The sequence below is a fragment of the Malus domestica genome, chromosome 05, assembly GCF_042453785.1.
Source record: "Malus domestica chromosome 05, GDT2T_hap1".
Classification (NCBI taxonomy): Eukaryota; Viridiplantae; Streptophyta; class Magnoliopsida; order Rosales; family Rosaceae; genus Malus; species Malus domestica.
The window spans coordinates 46242056-46259412 of NC_091665.1; the positions used below are offsets into that span (position 1 = coordinate 46242056).

At 47.5% G+C, this 17357-nt stretch overlaps 2 protein-coding genes across 2 annotated transcripts; one reads left to right on the forward strand and one right to left on the reverse strand.

Moving 5' to 3' along the window:
- Nucleotides 1-183: 183 nt before the first annotated feature.
- LOC103434427 (cytochrome b561 and DOMON domain-containing protein At5g47530-like) lies at nt 184-3380 on the reverse strand. The gene is made up of 3 exons (XM_008372772.4): nt 2435-3380; nt 855-1109; nt 184-757 (listed from the first exon to the last, which is right to left on the reverse strand). Exons 1-3 carry the CDS (start codon nt 3068-3070, stop codon nt 464-466), a joined length of 1185 nt encoding a protein of 394 aa, XP_008370994.1. The 5' UTR covers nt 3071-3380; the 3' UTR covers nt 184-463.
- Nucleotides 3381-8639: 5259 nt separating this feature from the next.
- Nucleotides 8640-12166, forward strand: LOC139196301 (uncharacterized). The gene is made up of 5 exons (XM_070821995.1): nt 8640-9041; nt 9147-9323; nt 9510-9986; nt 10115-11089; nt 11900-12166. The coding sequence occupies exons 1-5, from the start codon at nt 8640-8642 to the stop codon at nt 12164-12166; spliced, it is 2298 nt and encodes a 765-aa protein (XP_070678096.1).
- Nucleotides 12167-17357: the final 5191 nt, after the last annotated feature.

Below are 17357 nucleotides of genomic sequence, written 5' to 3' on the forward strand. Positions count from 1 at the left end.
CAAAGGATATAATTTCCGTTTGTTTTTCTACTTCCGCGCTCTTACCTTTGGTTTTTGTCCCTTGATTCTCCGATTGATTTAATCCTAGGGCTAGAAAATAGAGACAAGTGCAGATGGTGAAAAAGAGAGTGCGAAAATTATTTTCCAAAAATTAAATCAATGTCGAAGGAGAAAACACAGGTATAAGTAAGTAACAAATATATTTAATCTCTCTCTCTGGTAGCATGTCTAACACAAAGTCCAGGCAGGGACTGCCCAAGAACTAATTTACCAAAGAATAACCTCTAATCCTGAACTCCCTCAGTACATATGTGTACACAAACACTCACGTCATATATATACAAAAGGGTGCAACAACAAATGTATACAGAAGGGCCGCAAAAGAGGAGGAAGAAACTCGAAAGAGCCACCTCCTACCTCTTACAAACCATTCTGTGCGCTCTGCTTTTCGTCCCTCCGACCTCTAAGCCCCATGGCCGTTGACACCGTTCGAAACGTGCGTTTCCTTTTCAGACTTCTTCCTCTTCAATACAATATACCACGTGTAAGCTTCCAACAATGCAGCTTGGACACCTAAAGCAATGATCACGCCGATGTATGCCTTCTTCCACTTATCGTCAGGGTTCAAGATGTCGAATCCTTTGAAGATGTTGACGATGCTGAGGATGATAACAGTGTACCCGGTTGCGTGGTGGTATATGTTCCAGTAAAATCTGATCTTGTGATCCTTGTTGGGTCTCAGAAGCAAAGCAAACACCTGCATCGAGATTCAAAGCTATCACTTAGTACATGGTAGGGCAAAGATCGAAGTTACATTACAACATTGTTAGGGTTGAGATGAATGTTGAATTTACCTGAAGTGTTCCAAGGGCGAAGAGGGCGATCCCAATGTTTCTGTGTGTGTCATATTTGATGCCGGCAGAATCGTCGCCGAGTTTAATACCGGTAGCCCATCCTGCGACGCCAACGGCGTATGCCGAGGTCTGGCAAGCGGCATGAAGGTAAAACCATGCAGGGTCTGCGGACTTGAAAACTCTCAAGTACCTTGCTACCATGGCACCAAAAGGCATCAAGATTCCCCAACTCACTGCATTCAGCACTCCGTGACGCTGTAATTTGTTTCAAAAATGACCATAAAAACTTAGGGGATTTGACTAATTATGATGAAGTTAATTCCGGATCTCTTCCACTAAGCCTAGAGATCAAGTAATTCGAACCTTTGAAATTTGATATATCGACTACAATTATTATAACTTTTAGAAAAGCTTCTTGTTTGTAACCGTTAGATTAAATTTCAAGAGTCCAGATCACTTGATCCTAGACTTAGGTGGAAGAGATTAATAAAAACACCTTAAAGTCAAGACCTTAATTAAAACTCTAATAAATGACCAATACCAAACATGTGGCTACCAATTCGAAGAAATCTTAACACAGATCCTCCTCAACTAATGCTATTAAAGATTAATCTATATTTTCGCGGACTCGTACATAACCACATGCTCTAGAGCAGATTTCGCCACTTGAGTTCTAATATCTACCCATATTTTAAATTAATTTACAATATTTTTCAATAACTTAAAGTTGGCTATGCGTCTATACACTTAAATTCCACACATAATTAAATTTATATCTATTTAAACTATTTATGCGGAACGCTCTTTTTCTCTTGCCTGGATTCAAATCTCCGGCAAGTTTTTATTGAGGTCCTTATATGCACATTATTCTTCTATTTTATACTTATTCTCTTCTAATAAATCAATATCGTACTCTTTAAAAAAAATATAAACGGAATTAAAAACTATATAGTTTTGTATAAAAACGATTAATTTATATTTCTGAGTATAGTAAAATTTACAAAAATGGAAACTGTAAAATTGTCGCTATTATTTTTGGTGACAGCCTTTAAATGTTTCTTTTTTTTTCTGTTGAAGAGGATATTCATATCTTTATCGAATGCTTTAATATAACTATTTTGTTATTAAAAATTTATCTCTAGAAAAAAAAATGTGAAAGAGAAATTGAATAAGGGCACTGGCTATGAGGATTAAATTATTTTATATTTAATTACTGTATTGCTTATGACTTGTTTTGATTAAAATATCAAAAGTTTTATCAAGAAAACCAAACTAAGAATAGAAAAAGGGTTTAGTAAGAAAAGATTTGTGAATTTGCAGTTGGCCATCTGCCACAGTGATGGTAAGGAGGGTAGCTCTTGCACAATCACAATGTTTTCAAACTTTATCGGCTCTCTAATCTAATACTTAATATAATAAATCTATGGTTTGACAAAAAAAATTGTGAATTAATTGAAAACAACAAAAGATTTGTTCAAATTTGGTAATAAAAACCCAAAAATTACTTTAAGAAACAAACGTCAGGACATGCAGTTTAAGGATCAGAATTAAAGACAGAAAAATTGAGTCAAATCACTTACGTTTCTCTTTCTAGTGGTTGAGCTGCTACCACCGGTGGATGCTGTCTGGCCGGAAAGCAAATCCAAAGTCCCCTTGGCGTTAAGATTGGCGGCGACGGTGTCGTGAATGCTGGGAGCGCCGTTCGAAACGGGACCCTCTTGCCAGACCTGAAGTATGGTGGTAAAATTGGTAGGAAGAGTCCAGGTTGCAAATATGATCATCTCATCGTTGTTCAGATACTCCGCCGTCAAATCCGTAACCTCGTACGTCAGGTTGCCCTCCGCCAAGGTGGTCGAGTAGCTCTGGATCGGCGACTTGTACACCTTCGGCGTCCCACTGGACTGCGGCCAAGCGACAAGAGCTTGGGCGCCGGGCATGGCGGCCGACGCTTTGCTGAGGTCCGGATTGATGGCCCACGCGACCCATCTGGAGGCAGAGACGCCAGTGTGCCTGTAGGCCATCTGGAGCTTCCCCGTTGACTGTTCGAAGCTCCAATGGAGGAAGGAGCTGAGATGCGGCAGGCTGCTGCAGTAGGTGAAGACCTTGTTGTTGTTGAATTTGTAGTTCCCGCAGGCTGTTGTTTGGGCGTAGGAAGATTGTGAGAACAGAGAGAGCAGAATGGAGAAGGCCACCGCAAGCCTCAGCGTGGAAGCCATGGTTGTGAGAACTGAAAAGTGCTTTTGAGGGAAAATCTCAGCTGGGTTTTATATATTTTGAGAAGGGGAATTCAGATATTGGAAAAAGTTGAGAGCTTGATAAGAATATCGTACTTCTTGTTGGGGGTGTTGAGAGGGAAATGGGGTGTAATTATAAGAGTTGGTGGTGGTGTGTGGAGACTTTTAGGGTTGTTGGGTAGTCTGTTGCGGAAGGTTCCATTTTTCAGAGAGTGGTTTGAATTTGGAACTTATTATTTTTGTATTTTTGTATTTTTTTTTTTTGAAAAATATACTTTCTGTTTGTTTCTCTTTTCGCACCCTGCCTTGTCAACGTTTCAACAATAAGAGCGGACATGTGGATGTTTTTGGTCAAGTCGGTCGGCAGTGAGAACAAAGTCTCTCCCCAACTCCTCCTGCCACACGCCTTATACAATAACACTATCTTCGCCGCTTCCAAATCGTGTAACGTTTTCGATCTCAAAGTTTCTCTTCGAAACAATGTTTTGGAAACTTTTAATCTCACTCACAAAGTTTCTCTCCTTCTTAATTTGGTCCATCTTAAAAAAAACCTTGAACTAATCAAAAATGAAAATTAGTATTAAGAACCTGTTTGGGCCCAAAATAATAGTTTGGGCCGAGGGTAGAATCACTCTCGACCCGAGAAGCCGTGCGGCGAAAGGGTCATGGAGCGTTCAGCTCATGGGCTTCCAAGCCTAAGTCGGTTAAATCAGAACGCAAGTCGAGTCTTAGTACAATAGGGACTCTCGACGAGATCAATAATCTAGAAAGCGAATCCGGCTCAGTTAAGGACTAGATTCGTAGTCCTAGCAGAGATAGGACTGATCGAGGGGATGTTAATCCGGAGAAGGAAACCTAGTCCGAATAGGATTGGAACTCGGGCTCGATGTTCTGCTACTATAAATACAAGACATTCAGCAACAGAGAGACCCCTGCAAATCAATACAAAATTGCCCTGCGCAAACTCTCACAACTTGTGATTTTTCTTTTTCCTTTTCGCTGACACATCTTCCGTTGGCATCAACAGCACTGTGGAAGCAACCGGTGATATCTTAAGTCGGCATAGATAGCTCTGTCACCGTAGAGTCAGTCGGTCTCGCAGTATCTTCCGTTGGCATCAACAGCACTGCGGCGAGAACGGTTGATTGCCTATCCAAGTCTCGGTCGAGAAGGGTTCTAAATCCTTATTGGTCGAGGTCATCTCATCAGCTTTCTCGGCGAAGTGAGGTGTTACAGTTATTACATTCGGCACATTGAAAGCCGAATTTGATATTGAACTTCGTAAGAATAGTAACCTTGTCTTCAGGTTCGAGAGCCCAAGAGGCCGAGACGTGTTCCTTTCTCGGCCGCAATCGCAAGACGCAGAAGTCAGTAGCGCGACCCAACGCAACATCAACAAATTTACTCATCGGCCGAGCTCGGCGGACGAGTTGGCACGCCCCGCATTCACCGAATGACGTAGTTAGCTCAGTAATTACTCGGCCTGCGCGCCACGTAGGCTTTGTAGTTTCTAGGGTCAACATTTTGGCACGCCTAGTGGGACCCAGTGCTAAACTACGAAGTTCATGCCAATTGAAACACGATCGGTAAAAAAGAAAACAGCTATGGGAAAGTCGACAGCCGATTTGCCGAGTCAGAGCATAGGACAGAGTGTGCCACAGGCGCAGAATCCCCTTAGCACTATGACACCTGAGTCCACGAGCGCGACTCGCCGAGAGAGAGAAATTAATCTCGGTGGTCAACTCCGTAGTTTAGAAATCCCTAACAGAAACACAGGCGTTCTCAATGAAGGGATAGTAGAGGAGTGTGACGAGGATGGTGGTGAAGGATCTGACCCACCAACGAGGTCGTTTCTCCGAAAGCGACTAGACGAGCAGTCTCGGTCAGTCGAGCAGACGTTCAGTCGAGGCATTGACAAGCTACATGACGCGATACTCAGTTCTAACGATCGACAAACCAGGCTACTCGAAATGCTAGTTGGTAAAGTTGGTGGCAGCAGGCCTTTCGATCTTCTCCAGCATTGTCCACCAGGAAACAACCCGGTACCGATTGTACCGGCCGAGCCTATTCCTGTTCCGCTCAAACCAATTAACTTGGAAAAAGGAGGAGGATCGAATAGTAGGTCAGACGGGACCGATCAGAGGATCGAAGCAACACCTGTTGATATGACCGAAGTTCAGCGGATGATCGACTCGGCCATGAAGAAAGGGCCGAAGTTTCCCAAGTTTATTCACCCGTACCCAGCTTACGTGGAAACGTTTGGATACCCGAAGGGTTTCAAGATCCCAGATTTTAGTCTTTTTTTCCGGTGAATCGTCCCTGTCTTCGTTGGAGCACGTGGCTCGTTTCACCACGCAATGCGGAGATGTTAATAGTGATTTCCATAAGTTACGGCTGTTCAACTTTTCGTTGACCGGCTCGGCATTTGCCTGGTACATCAATCTCCCTCCTAATTCCGTCCAAAACTGGGAGGAGTTGGTCGAAAAATTCCACGAGCAGTTTTATCGGCCGGGGATGGAGATGTCAGTCTCTTCATTAGCACGGATGGCTCAAGCATCTGATAAATCACCAATGGATTATCTGACCAGGTTCAAATCAGCTAGGAACTGGTGCCGAGTGCCTTTACCTGAAGTCGAATTTGTTAGGCTTGCTTTGAACGACCTTGACGTCGAATACAAAAAGAAATTCTTGGGGGCAAATTTTCGGGATATGTACGAATTAGCCCAACATGTCGAGCAATATGATTATTTGCTCCGCGAGGAAAAGACTTCGAAGACTCCAACTCGGGGAACGATTTACAAGAACCCTACTGTCAATTATGCATCAACCGAGGATGAATGCGTTAGTGTGGATGCTGTTGAGATAATGATAGATAAACCATACGTTTGCAAGGCATTGACTCAGGTTGATTCTAGAGAAGCCAAAAGTCGCTCGGCCACTAAAGGAACATTGAAACCGTCAAAGGTTTATACTTTTGATATTACCAAGGCTGACGCCATTTTTGACCAACTGTTATCAGCAAGAATCATCAAGCTTCGGCCTGATCATAACATTCCTAAGGCCGAAGAGCTTAAAGGAAAGGTGTATTGCAAATACCACAATTCGAGCAAACATACGACAAACAATTGCGTTGTGTTTCGCGATAACGTCCAAAGCTGGATTGATAATGGCAAGTTGAAGTTTCCCGAGAAGAGGATGAGTGTTGATACTGATCCGTTCCCCACGGCAACAGTAAATATGGTCGACGCGTACCTACCCAAGGATAAAGGGAAAGGCAAGGCCGAAGTGGTTGAGACGCAGCGCCCGCGGAATCAGAATTTTCGGCCACGGTTCCTGGCCGATTTTCGGTCAAACAAACCACCTATGGCTTTAACGGGGCCTGCTATTGTCAAACCTATGATGGATTATAGCACCGATGAAGACATTGGGACGGCGGTTTTGTGCAGGAAATGTAGAACGAAGGTCGACAGTGAACCAGAGGAGAAGCCCGCTTCGCAGCCTGTGGCCGCAACTCGGCAAAAGGTGGCCAATGAAGGCCAACATCACGGGGTTTTTGGGAGGCTCGGTCCTAAAATACGGATGGAAGAGACACCCCCGGTCAGGCGGCGCCTCGATTTTGATGCTTCATTCTATGATGATGATTACTATAAGCGTAATTCTAGCAGTTCAGAATCATCGCGGAGCCAGAAGACCTTCAAGCCTCCCGAGCCTAGAGATCAGCGTTGGTATACATATCATTCTTCGAAGGGCGTCTACACCGCGTTGTCCAAATCTCAGAAACGCCGGCATCAACGAATAGATTGCATGGCTCGCCGACGAGCATCCCAAGAAACTTCGGCCCCTAAGTGGCGGCCGAAGGACACAGTTGCCACTGATGATGAGCGACCACCTCCAGCAATTATGACAGAGTTGGCTCAGGGGAAACGGCAAGTCGATCAAGATGTCGAGACCATGTTTGAAGAAGCTGATAAACGGATCAAACTTCTCATTCGACCAGGGGAGATGAAGGCACGCCTTGAACATTTCAGGCAAGAGGCCGAAAGCAAATTATCCCCGCCGGCTATACAAGAACCTTTGGTCAAAATTCGACGGAATTTGCATCCCCCGTTCCTTGGGGAGTCTTTGGAGTATATGCGAGAATTTCATAAGAAACATTCGGCCAACGATTTGTATGGTTTGCCGAAGGCATGCCAGGACACCATTGATCTGGTCCTGACTTGTCCGGATGCTGAGCGGGTCATTCAGAAAACCTCAGATCCAGGATTGAAAGCAAGGTTCCAGCACATACGAGAAGCTCGTGTCCTTGGATTCGAAGTCGATCCGTACACTGATATCAATGCAGCCGACCTTCCTTTCTCGTTGGACGACCTTCAGTATTTACGATATCACTTTGAAGTATTTTCGGCGGTTTCTCTCTTCGGCCTTACGACTGATGAAATCGCACGTATTGCCCGTCTGGATGCTTATCTCGACACTAGGGATGCTCGGCTACACTACCAGGAGCAGGTTCAAGTCTTGACCCCAAGTTCATTGTCAATCTCAACTTTACCTGAGGCGGTCACGCAGAACCAACAAGTGGCCGAAGCAGCTCTGCCGAGTGACGACATTGAAGAAGGGACAGAAGAATCTCGTTGTCCGACTTTGACGACAACTGAGTCCGTAGTGGCCGACCAACCGAACGAGGAGGGTCTTGACCAGATGGGCCCATCAGTCCTGGATAATATGGAAATCAGTATGGTCCATGTGTTACCTGCCGATTTTCAATCAAGCACGGCTCAACCAAATTTCCTTGATGGAGATGTGGTTGCCGATGAACCCGGCCATGTTGATTTCGTATCGATTGCTGAAGGCGAGTCAACAACAAAAGATGATAGTCTAAAGGCCGCTTTGGCCGAATTGTTCCCTCGTTCATCGTCGGCCAACCTTCACCATTTAAAGCCACTGTATGTGACGGCCCACATCGAGGGATATCCAGTGTCTAAAGTTTTTGTCGATTGTGGAGCTACCGTCAACATCATGCCTCTGAACATCATGAAGGCCTTACGCCGTTCGACTGACGAGCTTATTCCGTCAGGGATCACGATGAGTAGTTTCGTCGGCGACAAATCCCAAACCAAAGGTGTACTTCCGTTAACTGTGAATATTACCGGCCGCACCCACATGACCGCCTTTTTCGTGGTTGATTCCAAAATCGAGTATAATGCACTGCTCGGCCGAGATTGGATTCATCAAACCAGCTGTATTCCTTCCTCGTTGTACCAAATGCTTGTCTTTTGGGACGGTAAATCGGTCACTGTTCATCCGGCCGATAGCCAGCCCTTCGAAGCTAACATGATTCAAGCACGGTATTATGATGATCACGTCGGCTACATCACTTTGCAAGGCTTTAATGAAGAGGGACGGCCGACTCGGATTTCGGTTCAGAAAGTTATCGAGGTTGGCGTCGAGACTGTCCAGCAGGATTCGGCGAGACTCGGATTAGCCAACTTCCTCCCCGAAGCTGATGTTTGACACCGATCGGGAAGCACGCAGGGCCGCGGTTTCATCTACTATGGAACGACTGCTGGCCCATTGGTACACGATATCTAAACAACCAAATTCGGGTGTCAACCTTGTCGAGCTTCTTGCTGAGGGAGATAATGGGCCTGTATTATCTTTTGATAAAATTCGAGCCGCCCCGGCCGAGCTCGAACATCATCAGCCCCTAGTTAAGGACCCTTTAGAAGAGATTAATGTTGGGACGGCCGATGACCCACGGATTTTGTTTATTAGCGCCTTACTTCCCCAACAACTGAAAGGCGAGTTTCGTACTTTGCTTACAGAATTCAAAGATTGTTTTGCTTGGAGTTATCATGAAATGCCCGGCTTAGATCGTACTCTGGTCGAGCATGAATTACGCATTAAGCCCGGATTTAAACCTTTCCGTCAGCCACCTCGTCGATTCTCAACCGAAGTACAACTCAGTATCAAGGACGAACTAGTTCGGCTTTTGAAAGCCGGATTCATTCGGACAGCTCGATATGTCGAATGGTTGGCGAATATCGTTCCTGTATTAAAGAAAAATGGTGCACTGCGCATTTGCACCGATTTTCGAAATCTGAATCTGGCAACTCCCAAAGATGAGTACACAATGCCGATTTCAGATCTGTTAATTGATGTCGCGGCGAATCATGCGATCTTATCCTTTATGGATGGACATGCCGGGTACAACCAAATATTTATTGCAGAAGCCGATGTGCACAAAACTGCTTTCCGTTGCCCGGGGGCACTCGGCACTTACGAATGGGTTGTCATGCCATTCGGCCTCAAGAATGCCGGCGCCACGTACCAACGGGCGATGAACACCATCTTCCATGATTTAATTGGTACCATCGTCGAAGTTTACATCGACGATGTTGTCGTCAAATCTAAACGTCGACAGACACATCTGGACGATCTTCGGCAGGCTTTCATCCGCATGCGTCGGCATAACCTCAAGATGAATCCTGCCAAGTGTGCCTTCGGTGTATCGGCCGGGAATTTTCTTGGTTTCCTCGTACATTACCGTGGGATTGAAGTCGATGAGAATAAGGCACACGCAATCATTACTGCCCCACCCCCAACGACGAAGAAGCAGCTCCAGTCTTTACTCGGACAGATCAATTTTCTCCGCCGATTTATTGCCAACTCGGCAGGAAAAATGAAAGCGTTTTCCACACTCTTAAAACTCAAGGACTCAGATAAATTTGTGTGGAACGACGAGCATCAGGCGGCGTTTGCGCAAATTAAAGTTTCCCTCACGAACCCACCTGTCTTGGTTCCTCCCCGGCGCGGTAATCCTCTTAAGCTCTATATATCGGCGGCCGAAGAGTCCATCGGCTGCCTCCTCGCGCAAGATAACGACGCCGGACGGGAACAGGCTATTTTTTATCTCAGCCGCAATCTCAGTCAACCAGAGATCAATTATCCAGCCGTCGAGAAGCTGTGCCTAGCCGTTTTTTCGCCGCTTCCAAGCTTCGGCATTATATGCTCCCATCGGTTACCCAGGTTATTGCACAGACCGACGTCATCCGCTACATGCTCACCCGACCGATCGTAAAGGGCCGCATTGGGAAATGGACCATGGCACTGTCCGAGTTTAGCTTGCAATATGTAGCTCAGAAAGCCGTCAAGGGCCAAGCATTGGCCGATTTCCTTGCTCAACATCCCTCCCCATACGGTTTTGGGGGCAACGACGTTGACATCGGCATGGTGCAGACGCGTGACAATCACTGGACGATGTACTTTGACGGCTCCAGTACGTCATCTTCGGCAGGTGTGGGAATTGTCATTCAATCCCCGAATCACGATCGCTGGTTCTTTTCACTTAAGTTGGACTTTGACTGCACCAACAATCAGGCCGAATATGAAGCCTTAATCGTCGGCCTTGGAATTCTCCATGACCTGCGGGCAACCCGCGCCCTCGTTCTCGGTGACTCCGAGCTTGTGATTAACCAACTTAATGGCTCCTTTCGTTGCATGAGTTGTACCCTGGCACCTTACCATATGGTCGCCAGCTATTTGGCCGAATCCTTCGACAGTATTACATTTCAACATATTTCCCGGTGTCATAATACCGACGCGGATGAATTGGCTCAAATTACCTCCGGCGCACAACTACTGGGGGGCAAACTAGGCCAAGAGATATCAATGATACGACAGTTATACCCGGCCTTGGTTAACCAGCAAATCCTCCGACGGGACGACGTGATACGTACCAGGGTTATGTCCTTACCTTCGTTGTTAGATCGGCAGGACTCTGTCGAGGTTTGCACGACCGAGGTGATACCGGATGATTGGAGAGCACCTATTATGCAATACCTTGGCAATCCTAACGGGAAACATAATCGCAGGACACGGGTTCACGCTACGAACTATGTCATGTACCAGAACGAGTTATACCGAAAGGGTGAGGATGGTTTGTTATTGCTATGCCTCGGCCCCCAAGAGAGTGCTCGGGCGATCACAAAGGTTCATGAAGGGGTATGTGGAGCTCATCAATCCGGACGGAAAATGCGGTGGCTACTCCGACAACACGGCTATTTTTGGCCGAGAATACTGAAGGATTGTATCGAGTTTGCACGAGGATGCGTCCAGTGCCAAATCCATGGGCCTATACAAAGGGCCACGGCCGAATCACTACATTCAGTCATTAAGCCATGGCCGTTTAGAGGATGGGCCATGGACGTAATCGGCAAAATCACGCCGACTTCTGGGGCTGCTAAGCATGCATGGATAATAGTCGCAACTGATTACTTTACTAAGTGGGTTGAAGCAAAATCATATGCCGAGTTAACATCTAAAGAAGTTTACGCTTTCGTGGAGGAGCACATTGTGACCCGGTTCGGTGTACCGGAGATGATCATAACCGACAATGGAACAATTTTCACAGCCGAAAGGTTTAAATAATACACGGCAAATTTGAAAATTCGGCTGGAACAGTCCACACCATATTATCCACAGGCGAATGGGCAGGCCGAGGCAAGCAATAAAGTGTTGATTGGCATCCTCGAAAAAATAATAAAAGAAAGGCCTGGCATGTGGCATTTGAAGTTGAACGAGGCATTATGGGCATACCGAACGTCGCCCCGGTCGGCGACTGCGACAACCCCGTACGCATTAACCTACGGGCACGATGCAGTGCTACCAGTCGAGTTGAGCATAAATTCGTTGCGGTTAATTGAACAAAGTAGTTTGTTTAGTGCCGAATATAATCAGTCCATGAGACAGGAACTAGAAGATTTGGAAGAAGCGCGACTTGACGCTTATAACTTATTGGTGGCACAAAAACAGATTGCCGAGCGAGCTTATAATCAAAAGGTACGACAGAAAACATTCGGCGAAGGTGAATTAGTGTGGCAAACGGTGTTGCCCGTAGGACTAAAAGATCCTAGGTTCGGCAAGTGGTCGCCAAATTGGGAAGGGCCGTTCATTGTGCATAAAGTATACGGAAAAGGGGTGTATCATCTTAAAGACCGAACCGGTGTAGTACACAGATTGCCGATCAATGGGAAGTTTTTAAAGAAATACTATCCGGTCACATGGGAAATGCGAGAATAAACAAGATTACTTCATTAAGATTGATAGAGCGTTTACAAAATGAGTAGGTCGATTGGTTTATATATCATTCAAGGCGAAGAGGGGAGAAGAGTGCTGAGCAGGGCCTTCAACTCCAGCCATCGCACGTCGGCCATGATAACTTCGGCCTGCCGATTCTTTTTGTCCAGCTTCAGTCGCTCGACCCGTTTTGTAGTTGCCGCATACTCAGTTAGGCGATCCTTGCCGCCTGACTCGAAGTCTTTAGCAAGATCGGAAGCAATGGCCGACCGACGCTTTGCTAGTTCGGCCATCTGACGGTCAAGCTCGGCTAGCGCCTCTCCTTTTGCCCGTAGATCGTCGATTTTCGGACGGAGGGTGTCTTGAACGGCCGTGGCGGCTTGCAGGTCCTGTTCGGCCTTTAGAGCGGTCTGGAAGATACTAAATGTCTCCCAAACACGCTCCAAGGCAGACGATGCCCGAACTATGGCATCGCCGCTCAGGCGACCGTCGGCTCCAAGGTCGTTCAGACAGGCGCCAAGCAGATCAAGACCTTTGCGCTCAAGTACTTGCGATGTTGAAAGCGACAAGATTTCTCGCAACTGGGTTAGGGCGCTTGGGTCGGCAGTTTCGGTCGTAGCGGCCGAAGGACCGGACTCTGCGGTTGTACTGGAGATGAGGGCTTTGAATTCAACCTCCCATGAAGCATGCACATACAAACTAGGTTAAGTTTAAAAGAAGTCACGACAAGAATAGCAAGAAGGTTTCGTTTTTAACCTGCCGAGAGGAGACCTCGGCCATGTCTCCAGGATCGTTGCTCGAACCTAAAGAACTCAATGGCCGAGCCCAGTGTCTCAGATTGCTTCTCAGTTCACGCAGTCGATGGAGATTATCTACGTTTGATGGCCACGGAGGCGGCCAAGAAATATAGATAATACCTTTCGGCGCGTAGAATTGTCGGTGAAAAGAAGGTACAGGCACCTGACATTTAGTATTTTCCTTGTTTAGAATTCTAAAGCAGAAAAGCAATCAGGGAGAGAGTAGAAGGGACTTACGAAGGTCGAGGTAACCTCCTGTGGAGGGATATGGAAGCCCTGGTCTTGAGGATGAACGGGCGATTCCGCCGTCGCCTCGGGTTCCTCGAGCGGGCGTTTGCCACGGTCGGCTGTAGATGGGCCGACTGGAACAACCGTTTCGGAGGAGGCAGGGACATCCTAATCCTGGGAAGAAGCGAGGGGTTCGGCCACCGCCGTCGGCTCCTCGACTGGGCGCTTTCCACGATCAGTCGTTGAGGGGCCGGCTTGAACCACCATCTCTGACCTTGGGGGAGGTTGCCGACGAGAGTGAGGGCGATCTGCCAGCAGGACCTCGTCGCTCCCCTCACTCTCTTCTAGGATGAAGACCGAGGGTTTGGATTTTCAGGGGCTGCTCCCTTGGTCGCAGAGACCACCTTTTTTGGAATGGGTGCCTCCTCGACGGAGGGAGGCACAACTGGTGTACCAGCCCCAGAGACAGGTCGCGGTCGAACTGTCTCTGCGGCCGGGGCGGATTGTTTCTCGACCGAGGGTTGAACAACGGCAGGAGAAGGGGAAACACTGGGAGTTGTCGCCCCTGTAGTTTGACTGGGGATGACATGGATCTCCCGTGCGCCCTTCTTTGCCAGTTGTTTTACCCGTTTGGCAGGCGGCGGAGGTTCGACGGCCGGCTCGGCCTCTTGGCGAGGTCGTTTGGTTGGCACGGCCCGCACAGCAGCTTTATCCCTTTTAACCAGGGCCAATTTTTTCTCGACCGTGGCCGCGGCAACAGCTTCCGTTTTTCTCGAATGCCGATTACCTGAGAAGATAAAAACAATTCAGTAAGGCAAATCAATATGCAAGGTTGGAAGGAACCGGTGATAAATGAAAATTACCTTGAGTTTGGGGAGCCGAGGCCTTCTTCGGACGGTCACCGAAGAGTTTGTTTAGCACCTCCTCGACCGGAGCACCAAAGAACTCCTGGATGTAATTTTCCCACCATTCACCGAAGGTGTCAGTGCAATGGGTTTCGGGGGTGGCTGGTCGAAGGCGGAATTTTTGACAACGCTCTTGGAACTCCCTCACGGCAGTATTACATTCCTTCTCCGAGGAACGAGGTTCACGTCCACGGCTTAGGATCGTTCGGGAGGAGAGAAGGGGGACGGGGCAGCCCTGAAGATAGCCGAGTTGTCGGGCAAGGAAGTTCGGATGATATACTTCCCAACCCGACCGTTTCCCGTCACAGCCGAGAGGGAGGTCGCGAACAAGCACAAACGACCCCCAGGTCTGACGAAGATCAGCGTCCTCCTCTGCGCCCCATGTAGAGGTAGGCAGCCTGATGAAGGAAGGATAGTCTCGACGACGACATATCAGGAACTCGTCGTTGGAGAAGTCGTCGAGAGCGAAGAGGTACCGAAATACCTATTCGGCTTGATGGGGAGGTATCGGTCGAGAGGCCAGCTGAGGTCCAAGCGCCTCCGTTGGTGTGAAGTCAGCTATGGCCGGCCGAAGGGAGGCAAAGTACACTTGTAACCAGAGCTGGAAGACCCAGAGGGGACCATTCTGGTGTGGGTCGACCTTGTGGAGGGTTGCTTCGGCCAGGCAACGGAAGAGTTGGGCGAGAATGTTGGAACTCAGTGCCAGGACGTGACCACTGGCCAGGGCTTCAGCTACCGGCATGTTCTCGACCAAACATTTGTTTGACTTGGTACAACAAATGTATTTGTTGTACCAATAGAAGAGGAAGACTTCATGCTCTCCTTCTCGCAGGTCCTCCTTCGACGGGATGTGACCATCACGGCTCAGGGTCTCGAAGGCTCGACGGTCGAAAAGTGTTTTCAGATCGATATTCGACGGGTGCCGAGAGAGAGTCGCGTCGACAGGGATCCCGGTTGCCGAAGTCCCCAGAATGGCGGTGATATCCAGGATGGTGGGACCAATGGGACCAAGAGGAAGAACCATTGTGTTGGTGGCCGAGCACCAGAAGCACAGAGCGGCTAGGAGAAGCTCCTTGTCGAGGACGATATCCATGGACGAGAGTAGGATGGCGTCGTAGATGCCGAGGGCCTTCCATTGATCGCCGAAGAGCCATTCCATTCGAACGACCCAGGTTGCCCAGCCAGGAGCCCTGGGGTTTCGCCGCGTCCCATCGCGACCATTCAAACCCTTGAAGCAAGGGTGTTAGGCAGTGCTCCTGAAGAAGGCCGGTGATGGTCGGCGGTATTGCAGCCTTGAAGAGAGGACCCAGGATCTGGTGCTGAGTGCTCATGTCATTTTCAAACCGTATAGTCTTGATCGAGCTCCGATCAAGAATCTTCTGATGCTGGTCATATTCCTTGGAAAGCTTGGAGATGAAGGACGCCATTATAAGAAAGAATCACGGCGTAAAAAGATTTTCTGGGTTGGGGGTTTGAAGACGAAGACTTGGAATAGAGGAATGCACTAGAGAGCAATGGCAAGGGATTTCAGAAAATTTTGGGAGCGTAAAGTACAAATAAGAGAATTTCGGTATTTATAGGGTTGTGGAGGGAAGAGCAATCGTTCGAAATTCAAAACAAAGGGCAAAATCGACCGGAGGAATCGTTGATCATGATGAACATTTGGGAAATGTGATTGAGAAGACTGACGGTTTTAGGTTTTGGGGGGCGCACGATCGCGTGTGACGGCGAAATTAATGACGAAAGACGTTTCGACACCTGCATGATGACAGGTGGACTCGCGGATTGAGGTAGTGGTTAAGTTCAGCCATAAGGTCATGATGGCACGACGGTTCAGGCTGCCGCACGCCTTAGACGTCATTATTGGGGATTGGCCATGTTAGAAGACGCCACGTGGCGAGTGGTTTAGCAGGATCAAGATCGTGCGATCGTGTTCAATAAATGCGCCTTGAAACTCGGGTATTAGGATTCTGAGTGGTAGATTCGCTTCTTCAAGGCCGAAACTCGCCCGAAGGTTTCAGGCCGAGGACCTCAGAAGCGAGGGGGCAATGTTTGGGCCCAAAATAATAGTTTGGGCCCAAAATAATAGTTTGGGCCGAGGGTAGAATCACTCTCGGCCCGAGAAGCCGTGCGGCGAAAGGGTCATGGAGCGTTCAGCTCATGGGCTTCCAAGCCTAAGTCGGTTAAATCAGAACGCAAGTCGAGTCTTAGTACAATAGGGACTCTCGACGAGATCAATAATCTAGAAAGCGAATCCGGCTCAGTTAAGGACTAGATTCGTAGTCCTAGCAGAGATAGGACTGATCGAGGGGATGTTAATCCGGAGAAGGAAACCTAGTCCGAATAGGATTGGAACTCGGGCTCGATGTTCTGCTACTATAAATACAAGACATTCAGCAACAGAGAGACCCCTGCAAATCAATACAAAATTGCCCTGCGCAAACTCTCACAACTTGTGATTTTTCTTTTTCCTTTTCGCTGACACATCTTCCGTTGGCATCAACAGCACTGTGGAAGCAACCGGTGATATCTTAAGTCGGCATAGATAGCTCTGTCACCGTAGAGTCAGTCGGTCTCGCAGTATCTTCCGTTGGCATCAACAGCACTGCGGCGAGAACGGTTGATTGCCTATCCCAGTCTCGGTCGAGAAGGGTTCTAAATCCTTATTGGTCGAGGTCATCTCATCAGCTTTCTCGGCGAAGTGAGGTGTTACAGTTATTACATTCGGCACATTGAAAGCCGAATTTGATATTGAACTTCGTAAGAATAGTAACCTTGTCTTCAGGTTCGAGAGCCCAAGAGGCCGAGACATGTTCCTTTCTCGGCCGCAATCGCAAGACGCAGAAGTCAGTAGCGCGACCCAACGCAACATCAACAAATTTACTCCTCGGCCGAGCTCGGCGGACGAGTTGGCACGCCCCGCATTCACCGAATGACGTAGTTAGCTCAGTAATTACTCGGCCTGCGCGCCACGTAGGCTTTGTAGTTTCTAGGGTCAACAGAACCATATATGAAAAGGAAATCAATATCCAACCAGAATCGTTGATAGTTTACTATATCAAGAAAGAAAATTAATATAAAAACCATATATGAAAAGAAAATCAATATCGAAAATCAAAATCATTGATAATTTACTGTATCAAAAAAGAAAATCAATATTAAGAATCATACATGAAAATAAATCAATATCGAAAACCAAAATCGTCGATAATTTACTATATCAAGAAAGAAAATTGATATATATCAAGAAAGAGAATCATATAT

Excerpts from the sequence above, each read along its gene's own strand:
- LOC103434427 (XM_008372772.4), bottom strand. The coding sequence starts at position 3,070 with ATGGCTTCCACGCTGAGGCTTGCGGTGGCCTTCTCCATTCTGCTCTCT. Across the intron at positions 1,110-2,434 it reads CAACCACTAGAAAGAGAAAC|CGTCACGGAGTGCTGAATGC; the intron begins GTAAGTGATTTG and ends AACAAATTACAG. Across the intron at positions 758-854 it reads TCGCCCTTGGAACACTTCAG|GTGTTTGCTTTGCTTCTGAG; the intron begins GTAAATTCAACA and ends ATCTCGATGCAG.
- LOC139196301 (XM_070821995.1), top strand. The coding sequence starts at position 8,640 with ATGGAACGACTGCTGGCCCATTGGTACACGATATCTAAACAACCAAAT. Across the intron at positions 9,042-9,146 it reads CTCGTCGATTCTCAACCGAA|AAAAATGGTGCACTGCGCAT; the intron begins GTACAACTCAGT and ends CCTGTATTAAAG. Across the intron at positions 9,987-10,114 it reads ACGACGCCGGACGGGAACAG|GTTATTGCACAGACCGACGT; the intron begins GCTATTTTTTAT and ends TCGGTTACCCAG.